General features: G+C 38.4%; 1 protein-coding gene across 2 annotated transcripts; it reads right to left on the bottom strand.

Moving 5' to 3' along the window:
• Positions 1 to 1,004: 1,004 nt before the first annotated feature.
• On the bottom strand, positions 1,005 to 13,908 carry mbtd1 (mbt domain containing 1). Of its 2 annotated transcripts, XM_036572448.1 has the most exons (17): positions 13,710 to 13,908; positions 12,502 to 12,700; positions 11,599 to 11,732; positions 11,316 to 11,430; positions 10,710 to 10,792; positions 10,459 to 10,576; positions 10,220 to 10,354; positions 10,034 to 10,122; positions 9,549 to 9,783; positions 7,260 to 7,315; positions 7,060 to 7,164; positions 6,797 to 6,944; positions 6,622 to 6,704; positions 6,187 to 6,421; positions 5,768 to 5,839; positions 4,981 to 5,148; positions 1,005 to 3,193 (listed from the first exon to the last, which is right to left on the bottom strand). In XM_036572448.1, exons 1-17 carry the CDS (start codon positions 13,728 to 13,730, stop codon positions 3,075 to 3,077), a joined length of 2,115 nt encoding a protein of 704 aa, XP_036428341.1. In that variant the 5' UTR covers positions 13,731 to 13,908; the 3' UTR covers positions 1,005 to 3,074. The 2 variants fall into 2 exon arrangements, with proteins under 2 accessions (XP_036428341.1, XP_036428342.1); XM_036572449.1 differs by lacking the exon at positions 4,981 to 5,148.
• Positions 13,909 to 14,388: the final 480 nt, after the last annotated feature.

Below are 14,388 nucleotides of genomic sequence, written 5' to 3'. Positions count from 1 at the left end.
TCATATAGGAAACAGAGGAAAGAACATGTACAGACTATCAAAAAGTTACAAACCCAAAAACCCTCACCTCTATGTACCATGAGGGTTAACGTTAGTTCAGTTTTTATTATTACAAATCATTCAGCTACTTGTATCCAAAATACAAATTTTAATTTTAATATATTTCACTTTTATATTTCAGTCTCCACCTTAAAATTACGGATTTGATTTCCTCTCATAGATCAAATGAATGCGTTATCAAATATATAGCACCATGATGTAATTACTAAGGACAGGGAAAATATCACAAAAAACCCGTGTTAGTATTCAAGACCAGAGCAGCGCTGGCCTTCATCGGATTCTCACATTGCTGCATGCACTGATGATTATCAATCTACTACACTTTTTTTCCTTTTGAAATCCCTTAATTTTGTGTCTAATATTGAAAAAAGAGGATAAGGCATCAAATTCGCTGACAAGAAAGATTTTGCTTTAAAGGTGAAGTTGTGCGTTAGGGTGTGTTAAGATTCATTTGAGGGTAGCAGCAAAAATCTCATGCCTCGAAACAGTCGCGTCTTAATATATGCAAACAATTAGGTGATTTTGGTCGTAAGAAAAGTAATACCAAAGTGAGCTGACATCAAAACCAGTGTTGACCTTAATCCTGATGCAATGATTTGGAGGAATAGCCTATATAGAAAACTCAGACTGGTTTAGAAGACCACAAGTGAACAGTCTAATGGAAGTAAAGGAACTTATTTTCACAAATGTACATTTTCAAAAGCAAACCAGTCACAAACCAAAAATGATTCAATATGACAACATTGTAGCAGAGAATGTTATTGCTTCAACAGATGTCATATGTGGCTATATAAAGTGTTGAACAGAAAATAATACCAAAGTTTATCCAAAAATAATAATAATAATATATATATATATATATATATATATATATATATATAATATATATATATATATATATATATATATAGATATGTTTTGAATTTTGAAATAATTTTGAATAATCCTTTTAAACTCTACATAACAGTGAGGTGTAAATGGGTCCATATCAGTTATTCATCAGTGTTCAAGAAAGTCCAGGTTACTGCACACTTTGGAGATTTCCACATTCCACATGATTCAAGGCCTTCATGACCTAAATCAGGTGTAAGAGAGCAGGAAAAAACATCCAACTATGCAGTGCTTTGGTCTTTCAGGACTCGAGTAATAGGGATTTATGATAAGTACAGACTAAAAAAAATCTGATTAGCTTCTGAGTTCTGCATTATTCCATGAGGTACTGCAAGTGAAAGTAAATATAGAAAAAAAAGATATTCACATCAATCGTCAATATGAAGAAAACTTGATTCAATAATATAACAAAGCAAAAGACTCCAAATAAAAAGCCAATGAAATGCAAGATTTCCTGAGAATTCACCAACAGCCTTACTGGTACTAGATAGAGATTATAATTATATTATGATAAATCACTATGCAAACAATATTGGTTGTTTTCTATATAACAGTTAGGTTGTATACACTCAACATATGCCATAACAGGGAAAGCTCAAGTCTAGCTTCTATAAAATTGTCACAGTTTTGCAATATATTGTAAGAATATCTGATTTAGATCTATAGAATGTAAGCATATATTTATGTGTTGTGTCTTTTTTTTTGTTTTAAGAATAAGACATCGTAAAACATAGAATTACTGTATTATTGCATATCTTTTCTTTCATTTTAAGGACTCTGTCAATAACATGCTATGTTACAAATATAAATGTTTGGTAACTTGTAAAGTGTAATATATGGTTTGCCCAAGTGCATGTGAACTTATTAACTCTTATTTTGCATATGGTGAATTATAGTCCTTCCAATGGTACGTGAAAACTATCTATTGTAATAAGGTATAGTTAGAGAACCAACAAAACCAACTCGATTACACAAGAACCCTTAACCTATGTATATTTAAAACTGATTTAAGAGGTAGTAAAAACCTTTATTCTGGAATGAATGTTATGGTTAAAATACATCAGACTGATGATTGCTCTCAGGATAGGCTTAATCGCTCATTGGTTTGGTACACAAGCAGAGAGGCTGGTAAACTGGCATCATAATGATCAGAGATTAACTCAAATCTCACATTATACAAAAACAGCATGATCAGAAGTCTCATTCCAAAGTTCCTCTGCTGTGCTACTTTATCAAACATAATGGCAAGGTAGTGTTTTGTTGGTAATCATGTAATTTACTTATGCTTTATTCTGTGGCTCATTGAATACTTAAACCAGATTATAAAAAATGGCTCCAGGAGATTAATACATAATCAGCATTGGCTTCATATCAAACAAATGATCTTGCATATCATAATGCTGAGTAGAGCAAATATTCCCTCTCTCAATTTTGTAGTTTTCAGCCACTATACATCTTGTACGTTTGCCACTTACTACGATAAAGCTGTAACTTCAACATTTTCACAGGCTGATACACATTTAAATTTTACATCCCTGTAGTGCAAAATGTGACAGTGTTTTCCATTAGGCTATACCTCTTCTTACCAGGAAAGTTTATGACCAATATGTAATATTAACCCTTGCTCCACTATTCTACTATTTAGTTAATATGTCATAGATATATGGTTATACTTTATCAATATAGATCAATATAGATTTTTACTGCTCTTATAGAATGCACACCCATCCAAATAAAAGGGCTTTTGAAATAAATCAGCGCATGAGACACATGGTCTTGAAAATGTTACTGAAAATGTTACAAGAAAAAACAAAACAAAAATAACAAAAAATAATAAAAATAAACTTCAAGTACAATGAACACTGAGGAAAAAGTCCATCTGGCAAATTGATCAAAGTCAGGAAATCAAGAATATCCTCATTCCAAAGAAAATCCCCATTATATCGATCTTGCAAAACTGTTACTGAACTGTCTTTTCGTCAGCTTTTCTTACCTGAAAAGAAAAAGACCTGGTGTGGAAGAGGAAAAAAGTGACCCTGTTCTCCCAGGTCCTGTGTGCATCGCTCTGAATGGGCTCTTCCAGTGCTGTTGGCAGTGAGGTAAGGCTCCATCAGGGCCGGGGCTCATGGATCTTGTTTGATGTAATAACTGCCAGAGCCGTTGCTCTCTTGGTCCGAGATGCCCTGCGAGAAAGTGAACTCGTCCACCTCTGGAGTCTCCTCCTTTAGCTGCAGCGAGGCCTCTGAAAGAAACAAAGGAGAATCAGTTCAGTCCAATTGTCTTCACACTTATACACAACTGCTCAGTACACAACAAAATAGTTCACGTTAATCCAGTGTCATATAATAAACAGTAAATATAAAACAATAAAAACAATAAAAGAATAAGTAAATCAATGAAAAATTAACATTGCTCTAGCTAAAACTTTTGCATCAGCTAAATATATAATATTTTGTATATTAACTGGGGTGGGTGATATCGCAAAAAATATATCACAATACTTAAAGACGTTTTCAGGATAAATGGTACACATCATACTATTTTTTTTACACACAGGCACAAAGCACTAGTAGTGCCATATTTAAAAGACAGCAATAAAAAATTCTGGGGACAATGATTTTTTTTTTTTTTTGTTTCACATACCCTGTTGCACTACATACAATTAAACAGTCCTACTTATGCTCTCCTTGCAATGAAACATTAAGCTGGTCAATGTTCTTTACATATGGGCAATATCCACAATATTAAGATTAAGTGACCCTTATTAGTCCCACAATGGGGAAATTTCACCTCCGCAATCTAACCCATCTGTGCAGTGAAACACCACATGTGAAACACACTAGTGAAGACACACACTAGGGGGCAGTGAGCACACTTGCCCACAGCGGTGGGCAGCCCTATCCACAGCGCCCGGATAGGGATTAGGTGTAGGGGTTAGGTGTCTTGCTCAAGGGCACCTCAGTCATGTACTGTCGGCTCAGGGGATCGAACCGGCGACCTTCCGGTTACAAGGCTGATTCCCTAATTATTACGATAACAAAATTGATCACAGTAATGATAAAATATTGTCATACTGCTCACCTTTAATTTTAATAATAAAAATTATAAATCCTAGAGTGAGAACTTTTGACATTTAGGTATACAAAACGGAAATAAACGCAGCAGTGTAAAACAATGTTTCAAAGAAAAACAACATCTATTCCGCTAAAAGGGCGCAGTGATTTAAGTAAGCATGGTGCAGTGCGCGCTACTCGCTAAACAGAACTCCTAATCACTGTCATTTGTTCTGAGACCTCCTGCTGGCTGTGACTGGTCCTAATCAGTGCATCATTTGTTCTGAGACCACCTATACTGTGACTGGTCCTAATCAGCATGTTGTTTGTTATGAGACCTCCCCCTGACACTGATTGGTCCCAATCAGCGCTTTGGTTGTTCTGACACCTCCTCCTTGACTGTTATTAGTCATAATCAGCATGTCTTTCATTCTGACCTCCCCCTGACTATGATTGGCCCACTGCATAATGCAGGTTTCTAGTGGTGCTTAGACATACACCAAGTTCTTTTTAAATATATTTACAACAGCATGTTTGGTGGGAGTTTGTGTGTAGTTCTTTCATCATTTAAAGTATGATGCCAGCTTAACAATAAAGCTAGATCTTAAAACTTCCTGTCCATGACAATTATCCTAAACAAAATAAGCAGTCTATATGTTTCTTTATAATGAAAATCATCCAAACGATCCAAGCTATTACCTACCAAACGTTTTTCATTCCTAAACACCTTTTTACAATCTCAGTCTAAATTTTGTATCTTCAACTCACCATGACAGCCTCCCCACATTCTCTGAAGACAAATCTTCAGAAATGCCTTTCCTTTTAATTGCATGCACTTCCCAGCATAATGTAAACAACCAGCGAATCTAACAAATATGCCTGTGTGTGTTCTTTCTATCGCACACCCTGGCATGTCTCCCGTCTAATGCGGAGAACACCAAAGAACCTGGCCCTAAGGGATTAAGAATGAATTTACCTGAGTTGAGAGAGCAATCACGCCCCACACCTGAGGTGAGAGGTCGCCTGGACCCAGATGGGTGTGGCACGTAATGGGGTCGAGTCTGCTCTTCATCGTCTGAGAAACTGCTCCTCCTCAGAGACCCACCAAACCCGACCGGCCTCCTCCCAACTGGAATCTTCCTCTCTAAACACCAAGCCAGACTGGTCAAGTTAACTGCATCACCCAAGCTACGGAGTTCCACTCCTCACAACCACCCTGCACACCACCTTCCTTCCCTTCTTTTACCAAGTTAGATTCTGGTTTCTGCACACTGCCCTAACCCACTTCACTTCTCCACCAAGTGACCATGCTCTTTCTCTCAGATCCATCCTTAGAATCCATCACCCATGAAAGGACTGCCACCCTGCTAATTATCATTTTATCAAGACACCATCGATTTGTGACACCTCTGCCACCAACTTTGAACACGCGAACCAGACCCGAACCAGACCCAAACCAGAGCAAGAGACCACCCCAATGGATAAGCACTGCCCCGTAGGCCAGACATGTCAAACTGGGGACCTTCCGGGCCAAAGTGCTGCAGAGACTAGCGTTTACCCTCATCTAACGTTCTGAATTCAGTTAATGAAGGCTTTGCTTATTAGCTGATGAGCTGAATCAGGTGTGGTTAATGAGGCAGTGTGCTGAAGTTTGCAGTGTTTTGGCCCACGAGGACTGGAGCTTGACACATGTGCCATAGGCTGTGGCAGGTAAATGGAAAGAGGAAGTGGAAGGAAAGTTTGCTGAAAATAAAGTGCCTTACTTTTCTTTTGTCCTTTGTACTGCTGAGCTTTCTTTTTCTGCTTTGTCACATTAGGAGGTGTTTCTCTTGTGGCTGAAAAATAACATTTCAAAATGGAATTAATTATTCATTGATGAACAGTTAGAGTCACAACGACTTCTAACAATGCCACCACTACATCACAAAGTTTAACACTGTTACATACTTAACCATCATTTTAAAATTGTCAAAGCATGTGAAAACATTAGGACTACAACTATTGATTATTTCTATAATTTAGTAATCATGAACTATCATTTGATTCATTGCTTTCTACCATTTACTCTTACTTTGACTGATAAAGCATCATCATAATTTAATGATCTGTCTGTGCAATAAGTAAAAATAGTAAAGAGCATTACAGAACACATTTGCAGTGATATTCTAGAACATTCACTCACTTTGTGCAGCAGGTGGTTGTAGCTGGTAGCCAGTGAGTTGACACCAGCCCACTGGATAAAGGTCAGGAGACTCACAGTCCACCCACTGGTCATATTCATCTTCCCAGCCATCAAAGTGGATGCGCAGGAGTCTGTGAATGATCCTGGTCACAGTGGCAACACACACCAAGCGTGGCTCCATCAGGTCTACTGCCTCCAGCTTCATCCCTTCACGGAAGCCATGATTTGGGACCTCCTATAAATACACAGCAAACAGCTTACAGGCATGTTATAGACAACATAGAGATGTCCACAAAATAAACGGCAGAAAAGGTCAAACTTACAGGACATTTCTGAAATCACTTAAAGTTGTTTTAGAACATAACATCAAAATAGACACGAAAGATGTTTAATATTACCCAGCCTGTTTTCCCCATTTTATTTAGGACAACTTACATGGTTAAAGAGCTTCACAGGGGCTGCTATTGAACCTGTTTCTCTGAGGTAGTCAAACCATTTGAATGGCAGTTTGTTGTACCCTGTGGATCAGGTCAAGATTCACAATTTAAGTAATTGAGTCAATAATTTGTGCCAGTAATGTGTGAATACTAAAGGGAAAAACATTCATTACCTCTCGGGGGTGTGAGCTCAATGTGGTTGATTTCACAGAATCCTACAGGGAAGATGGAAGGAGAGGTGGAGTGATAGCAGAACCAATCGGACCCATCTGCTGCCTCTGAGCCATCGATCCCAATCATGAGGTAACCATCTGCTAACACCTGGGAGAAGGAAAAGAGTCAACTCAAGAATTTAACAAATTTTGTTTTCATTTACACATTTATTTCATAATGTAAGTGTACATTCACTTACACTGTCATTTCTGTGTGACATTACCTTTCTTACAGTAGCAACACATATAGCTGAAAGATTAAGAGGGTCTATTGCCTCCAACTTCATGCCATCTTTATACCATTCCCCACTCTGGTCCACATCCTTCACCTGAGAATTTTAAAAGTTGGCAAATAAACATCTGACAGAAACCCACCAGGAAACTGAAGTTTATTGCTTGTAAGGAAAAAAAGAGATCAAATTACCTTCATAAATAACTGTGAGGGGGCATCTGCCAGGCCTTCTATTTTCTTTGACACATCTAGATGAAAAAGGTTTACAATTATTACAATTCATAAAACAAAAACATTTTTAAGGCTTTCCACATATCTAAACACTGCTGTAAATAGTTACTTATTTACAGTTTACATTGCTAAAAGCACTGGAACAAGTCACATCATACCCTGGCAGAAGATTCAGGGCCATCAAAACCAGCACAGCCAGACATGCTAACAGCTTTTTCACCTCATACTTTAAACTTTAAACCTCCTTACTGTATTACAGTAATTCCTGTGTAACATAATGCTATTTGCACAACTTTACAGATGTTAAATTCCGACAAATATCATTCTGTATATAATATACTATAAAGAGTATGTCATCAGACTATCATACAGTCCTGCTCACCATTATTGGCACCCCTTCCTTTTTTGCATAACCTGTACAATATCTTCAGAAATAAATGTAAATGTACCAAAGTTATATCTTCAGGATTTTTTAATTGGAGGTCCAAAGTAATACACCAAAAAAAACATTGTTTTTCAACTTGCATGTTGCAATTTTAAAGAAGAAACAGAATAAACAGCATGTGCAGCAATAAAGGCACCCCTTGTTAATATTTGGTTGCACACCCTTTGGCTGTGATGACAGCCTCCAAACGTTTCTTGTAGCCATCTATAAGCTTCTTGCACTTCTCAGCTGGTATTTTTTCCCACTCTTCCTTTGCAGTTTGTTCAAGCTCTTGAATGTTTGCAGGATTCTTTTTCCCCAATGGCAGATTTCAACTCACCCCACCCCAAAGATTTTCAATGGGACTGAGGTCAGGACTCATTGCTGGCCATTTTAAAACAGTCCATTTTTTCCTTTTAAACCATTCCCGTGTACTTTTGGATGTGTGCTTTGGGTCATTGTCTTGCTGGAATACCCATGATCTTTGGCTCAAACCAAGTTTTCTTACACTGGGTAGGACATTTCGCTCTAAAATCTCTTGATAATTCTCTGATTTCATGATTCCTGTGATACGGTCAAGGCCTCCAGTACCAGACGCAGCAAAGCAACCCCACAGCATTATGGATCCTCCACCATGCTTAACTGTTGGTAGGGTGTTCTTTTCCTTATAAGCTTCATTGCGCCGTCTGTAAACAAACTGTTGCTTTGCATTGCCAAAAAGCTCTATTTTTGTTTCATCTGTCCACAAAACATTGTCCCAGAATGATTGTGGTTTGTCAAGGTACTCTTTGGCAAAGATCAGTCGTTCCTTTTTACGTCTTTTCTTTAGCACTGGTTTCTTCCTTGGCCTTCGCCCATAAAGCTCTGCATGGTTTAGTGTGCGGCGTATGGTACTTGTTGAAACCATGACCCCAGACTGTTCCAGGTTGGCCTTCAGTCCTTTGGATGTTTGCCTTGGTGTTTTTTCCACCATTCGCACCAACCTTCGAAGACTTCTCTTGTCAATTTTCCTCTTTCCCCCACGTCCAGGGAGGTTCTTGACAGTTCCATGCTTGGCAAACTTCTTAATAACATTGCACACTGTTGAAACTGGGATACCAAGGTCTTTGGAGATGGTCTTATACCCTTTGGAAGTCTTGTGTTTGCTAATAATAGCACTTCTGATGTCCTCAGACAGCTCCTTTGTCTTCACCATTGTAACAAATGAACATGGCCCAACGTATGGCTTTTTAAAACCCTGAAGTCATCATTCATTGGCTAATTCATGTCACATGGGCACTGAATTTGTCACAGGTGATTATCATTTGCGATTTACCACAGGTGAGTGAAAATGTGTTTCCATACTAATTTAATGTAAAGGGTGCCAATACCAGTGTCACAGCAAGCTTTAGGTTTCTTCTGTTTTTCCCTCACATTGTTTTTTGTTTTAAATTGTTGTTTATAGTTTGCTCTTTTGTTTTAAATATGAGTGCTCTATACAAAAAAAACTGTTTCAGTTGATTAATTTTTTCAGGGGATATTCCACCATATGTACTTAAACTTCATGGGTGCCAATAATGATGAGCAGGACTGTATATATAGGTACTCTTATCTGCATATGTACAGATATTCAAACATCTCTTTAGCTCCTCTCCATGGCTCTTTATTATTCATTATTCTATTTAGCGTATTATTGCTTTCATTTTCCCTTAGCTAAATACTTGTTAACAGCCTGTTTTCTTGTCTGGTCTGTTTAGCATATTACATGTGTGCACACAGCCAGACCAACTCCTTGTATGTTTAACATATAGGGCGAAATAAAGTGATTCTGATTCTGATTCACTGACCAGATCTTTTGAAGCGATGTCCAATACTCCTCGACCAGCCAATAGAATGGATGAGTGGGCTGTACATGTGACACCAGAAGTCATCTGTGCCGTCCTGGCTCTCCTCATAGACCAGTCGCAAACGACCGCCGATCACCTGCTCCACCAGGGCCACACGTGTCCGGCAGAGGTGAGTCTTATCAACCACCTCTACTCGCATTAGCTTCTTAAATGGGTACTGCATGCTCTCCTGAACCTGCCAATCAAACAATAAGATAGGCATGTATAAAAGAAATACTGTCAGTGCTTCTTTTACAACTCTCTTTTTTAGGAGATGCATTTCTTTAAAACTGACAGACTCTGTTGAGAGGGGCATCTTTTAACATTTTACCCTTAAGGATTTCACTTGTTCAAGTCTGATCTTTGCTGATATGAGAAACAGCATAGTGTAAATCTCCTGGGGAAAATGGTGTTCCTATGCAGAATGTATGACAGAGCCTGCTTACCTTAGTAGCAAAATCAGGTGGGAGAGTTTTGGCTCCAGTGAGTCGCTTCACAAGAAATGCTTTCCAGTTAGAGCACTTATGTTGGATTGCTACAAAGGAAAAAAAAGGAATGCATCACATCCATGTCAGCCAATTCAGCTTAGCTCCCAAATGAACTACACTTGTATAGCTCTTTTGACTGCTCACATTTGGGAGGTACCAGGGGTTTTCCATTTGAGGCACACCATCCAACAGGATGGACTTCTGGTATACAGAGATTACACCAGAAGTCATGGCTCGAGTCGTTATCAAATCCCTCATATCGTAGAAGTGCTTTAAAACCTAGAAAGAACAATGAAGAATATAATTCTCACTTTTGAAATAACTTGCTCTGCATTAGAATATTGCTATGATAACACTTGGTTAGGATCAAAATATAGCTTTACCTGCCAATTTAACAATCCCTGCTATCCAGTAAACTTTGGTAGAGAGGTGTGTGTCAGAATTGAGGACCTCTACCCTCACACCCTCAGTGATGTCACCCCAAAAAGTACCCATGGGTACCTGGAGAACAAAATGTACAAACACTCATGCTGTGAAAATTACAAAGAATTTTACTGATTAAAAAAAAATAAAATACACAAGCAAGCAAAGGGAGTGCATGTGGCTCTTACACTTGTTTTTGGATAATACTTACATGCTTAAAACAGCTTACTGGCGCTCCGACCAGGTTATTGCTACAAATGTATTGACCCCAGTCAAAGCCCTCAACAGGAACCACTGCAGGAAGTGAAAAATGCATAAATACATATTTTAAATTCACTCCACATGTTATCTGTATGCTCTAAGATGTAGAATATCTGTCTCTACTACAATTTTTTTTTTCATAAGTAAAATCATCTTAAATGTAGTCAAATACCTAGTCTTATTCCACTAGTAAGCAACAGTGCCTTCGTCAAGGAACAATCCTTGAAGCGGTAGGATTACTAGACGTTTGTGTCAGTTTCCCAAACAGCGATTGAGCCCAGTACTGAACCGAACCTGACTGAACTACACTTTCCTTTCAATGGAAAATCTCCATACAGAATGCTGTGTAGTCCAGAACTAGGTTTAATCCCTGTCTGGGTAACCGGCCTAAAATTGCTTGAAGTAAAAATGTCTAGAAATAAGTTTAATAATTTTATAATATTCTTAAAATAACGTAATAATAAGTAATATTACAGGTACTATCTTGATTTAAGGTGATTACACATGTCAAGATATTCTTTTGCATCTTGTATGATTTGCATCATGGTAGTCTTACCTGATTTTGATTTAGATTGGCTCTGCTGATTTGCTTGATACTGTGCATAAGCTGCCAACTTTGCCATTAGAGGCTGTTTTTGTAAGACCTTTGCCTTTTTCGTTGGTGGTTTACCCTTAGGGAGACACAAGTAGCACACATACACAGCATTAAATGTAAAATCCAAAGGCATAATGACTGATGAATGACTTACACCTCAAAATGCTCCAAAACAACAACAAAAAGGCAGATACCTGGTTTAGAGTGGAAAGAAAGTATAGATAAAAGGTTAGAAAGAAGGTACCTGAAGTCTTGCCAGTATACTGGCTTTTTTAGAATTGGAGGAGTAGCTTCTGGAGCAGGACACACTACAGAACCTCTTTGTTTTTGAGTAGAAAGCATCTCGTACTCCAACCATCCCGCACATCTCACACGTCGCTTTAAGGGTGAAAGAAAGAGAACACTGCGATCAGCATACAGGTAATGTACAGCCTTCACAATAAGTGCACATTATTCGCTAAAGCAGGGGTCTCCTGGAGAGCCACAGTCACCTTGTTTTTCGTTCGCCTACATGTATTTTCACGTCCATGTTTTTTTTTTTTTAATTACACATTTTAAGATAAATTCTGCACCTATAAATGTGTTATAAACAAGGCCCATAAATGAGTAGATGGATATGTAATCTATAAAGCACTCTGCACTAATGAGGTGGCTGATTTAACTCAACAGTTTTAGTCGGTGTGTCTGAGCAGGAAATTGGGGATGCACAATATTATGTAAATCATATTATTATTATCAAAAAATGTTTTTAAAAAATGCATTGGCTTCAGACCAAACCTTACATTTGGCTAAAATTTCGAACTGATATGTGATTACACATTTATCGAATTTCGGAAAAGAAGAACATTTAAGTGATGTTGGGTTATTGTGCTACAATGCCCCTATTCTATTCATATTACTGCATTTGTAACCCTCTACAAATAAGCATCTTCGCATAATGCTAATCAAAGTGGATCTAGTCCAAATTTCTCCATTTTATAAATATTTATGTATTGGCATCAGCATTTACAGATATGTATATAAAAAATATGGAATACTGGCATAGGGTCACAATAGATGCATCTCTAGAAATAATAAACTCTGCTTCACTCCAGCCCTGCAGGACTTGCTCTAAGGTATGTAATGAAATATAAAAAACTTCACTGACCCATCCCAGCCTTTCCATCTGGGTAGGTGTACACCTGGCCATTGTTCTTGATGATGGGCAGGCTGGCAGGGATGCTGCGCACTTCATCCTCACTGTCCTCTGAGCTGGAGCTGCTGCTCGACTCCTCGCTGCTCTCATAGCCATCAAACATCCCGAACGAGTCTCTCCTCTTGCGCTCCGGGCGCGAACTGCGCTCCGCCTGCACACAAACAGTAAAGCGAGTTAGTCAAAAACCAGAAACTGAACATAACGTGAGGTCACGCTACGTGGGAGCCCATTCTCGCCACTTAAAATAAAAAAAATCATTTTAAAGTCAACTGTTATTCTGAGATACTGTCTCTTTATTTGGAGATGCTTTCGCATTACATATAAAAAACGACTTAATATCGCAAAATAATCGCACAGAAATTCACTCAATACACAATAAAAAAAAAAAACAATGACAAAAAATAATTATTAGGTGCTGGATTTTTTTTTTATTTTATGTGGCAGGAACTGGGCTTCCATAGATTAAGCTGAAGTAACACCGAGTCAGAGAAATTACAGACAGCATTCAACCTTTCAAAGTACAGGGTCATGAAAAAAATTATTACGATCAGAAATACATAAGGCGTGAATCACCTTGTATTTTAAAACTGGTTTTTAAAAGGATGGATCAGCAGCCGCTAATGTAGCTACTGTGTAAGACACTGCAGTATTGTGCAGCTCAGAAATAATATGGCTACAAGCTACAGTCCTTCACAGCACATCTCATGAAACATAAGTTAACAGGAACAACCTAGCCAGCTAGTGGCATAAAAACGAGGAAGCATTTAATTCTAAACCCCGATACCACAACACAACAGATGTAATTCATCCAACAGGTCAGCAGCGCCTCTGTTTTGTTGTGAACACTGCTGGATTAGAGCCAGTTAGCTTTGGAGCTAGCTGCAGATTAGCGAGCTCTGTAATGGGCCTCGGCTTTCACAAAACACTAAATAAAGGTCCGGAGTGAGTAGGAAATATTCGCTGTAAGGTTGTCAGAGTGTAAATAAATCCTTCTAGCTGCTTTTACTACCAGAACACAGCCGAGTAAGTGAGGAAGCTAACATTAGCTTTGCTGGGGACTGACAACCAAAACAAAGGGGATTGTATGGAGCAGGCTAGCAGGCTAGCAGGCTAACTGCTGCTTCACAACCGAAACAAGGAAGCAAATTTTATTCTCTTACCAAATCCCGAGCGTCTTCCATTAGCCCTTCATGTAAGATCGTCACCTAATGCTAGTTACGCTGTATTTCAGTACCCCAGAACTCGGGGCTTCGGTGTGGAATATTTCGCAGAAAGCACAAACAAAATAAAAAACAAAATAAAATACTTAACTCCAGCTGATTATCAACAATTGTTATTGAATAAGTGCGCATGCGCTTCCGTGCCTGTTTACTATTGGTGCGGAAGCGATGTCGTCATCATCGGATAATACAAGAATAAGGCGAGAGTTTAGAGACGAGTGGAGCCGAATGGAGCCGAGCTGAACCCAGAATGGACTCGGCTTAAAAACTCTGTGGCCAAATTTAATGGCTATTTTTTATGTAATCATAATGATTGTCCTAGCCTAAACCATACTCACGTAAAAGTATTGTTACTTCTGTGAAACATGTGACTCAAGAAAAATACCTTTTCAACAAACAACCTGAGTAGAAGTATAAAAGAGCTGGGTAAAAACCCCCTACTGAGTCCTGGGTATCATATGAAAATACTCAAGAAAGTACAAATACGTCAAAAAGTTCACGTGAGTGTATGTAACGGTTACTACCAACTTCTGCTGATGATGATGGTGATCATGATGTTCATTTATTCAGAATGTGGTTAGGGGTAACCCTAATCCAAGATGCTACAATCTACAATCAT

The sequence above is a fragment of the Colossoma macropomum genome, unplaced genomic scaffold, assembly GCF_904425465.1.
Source record: "Colossoma macropomum unplaced genomic scaffold, Colossoma_macropomum, whole genome shotgun sequence".
Lineage (NCBI taxonomy): Eukaryota > Metazoa > Chordata > Actinopteri > Characiformes > Serrasalmidae > Colossoma > Colossoma macropomum.
The sequence above is the reverse complement of the archived record's forward strand: the minus strand, read 5'-3'. Positions and strand labels throughout refer to the sequence as shown.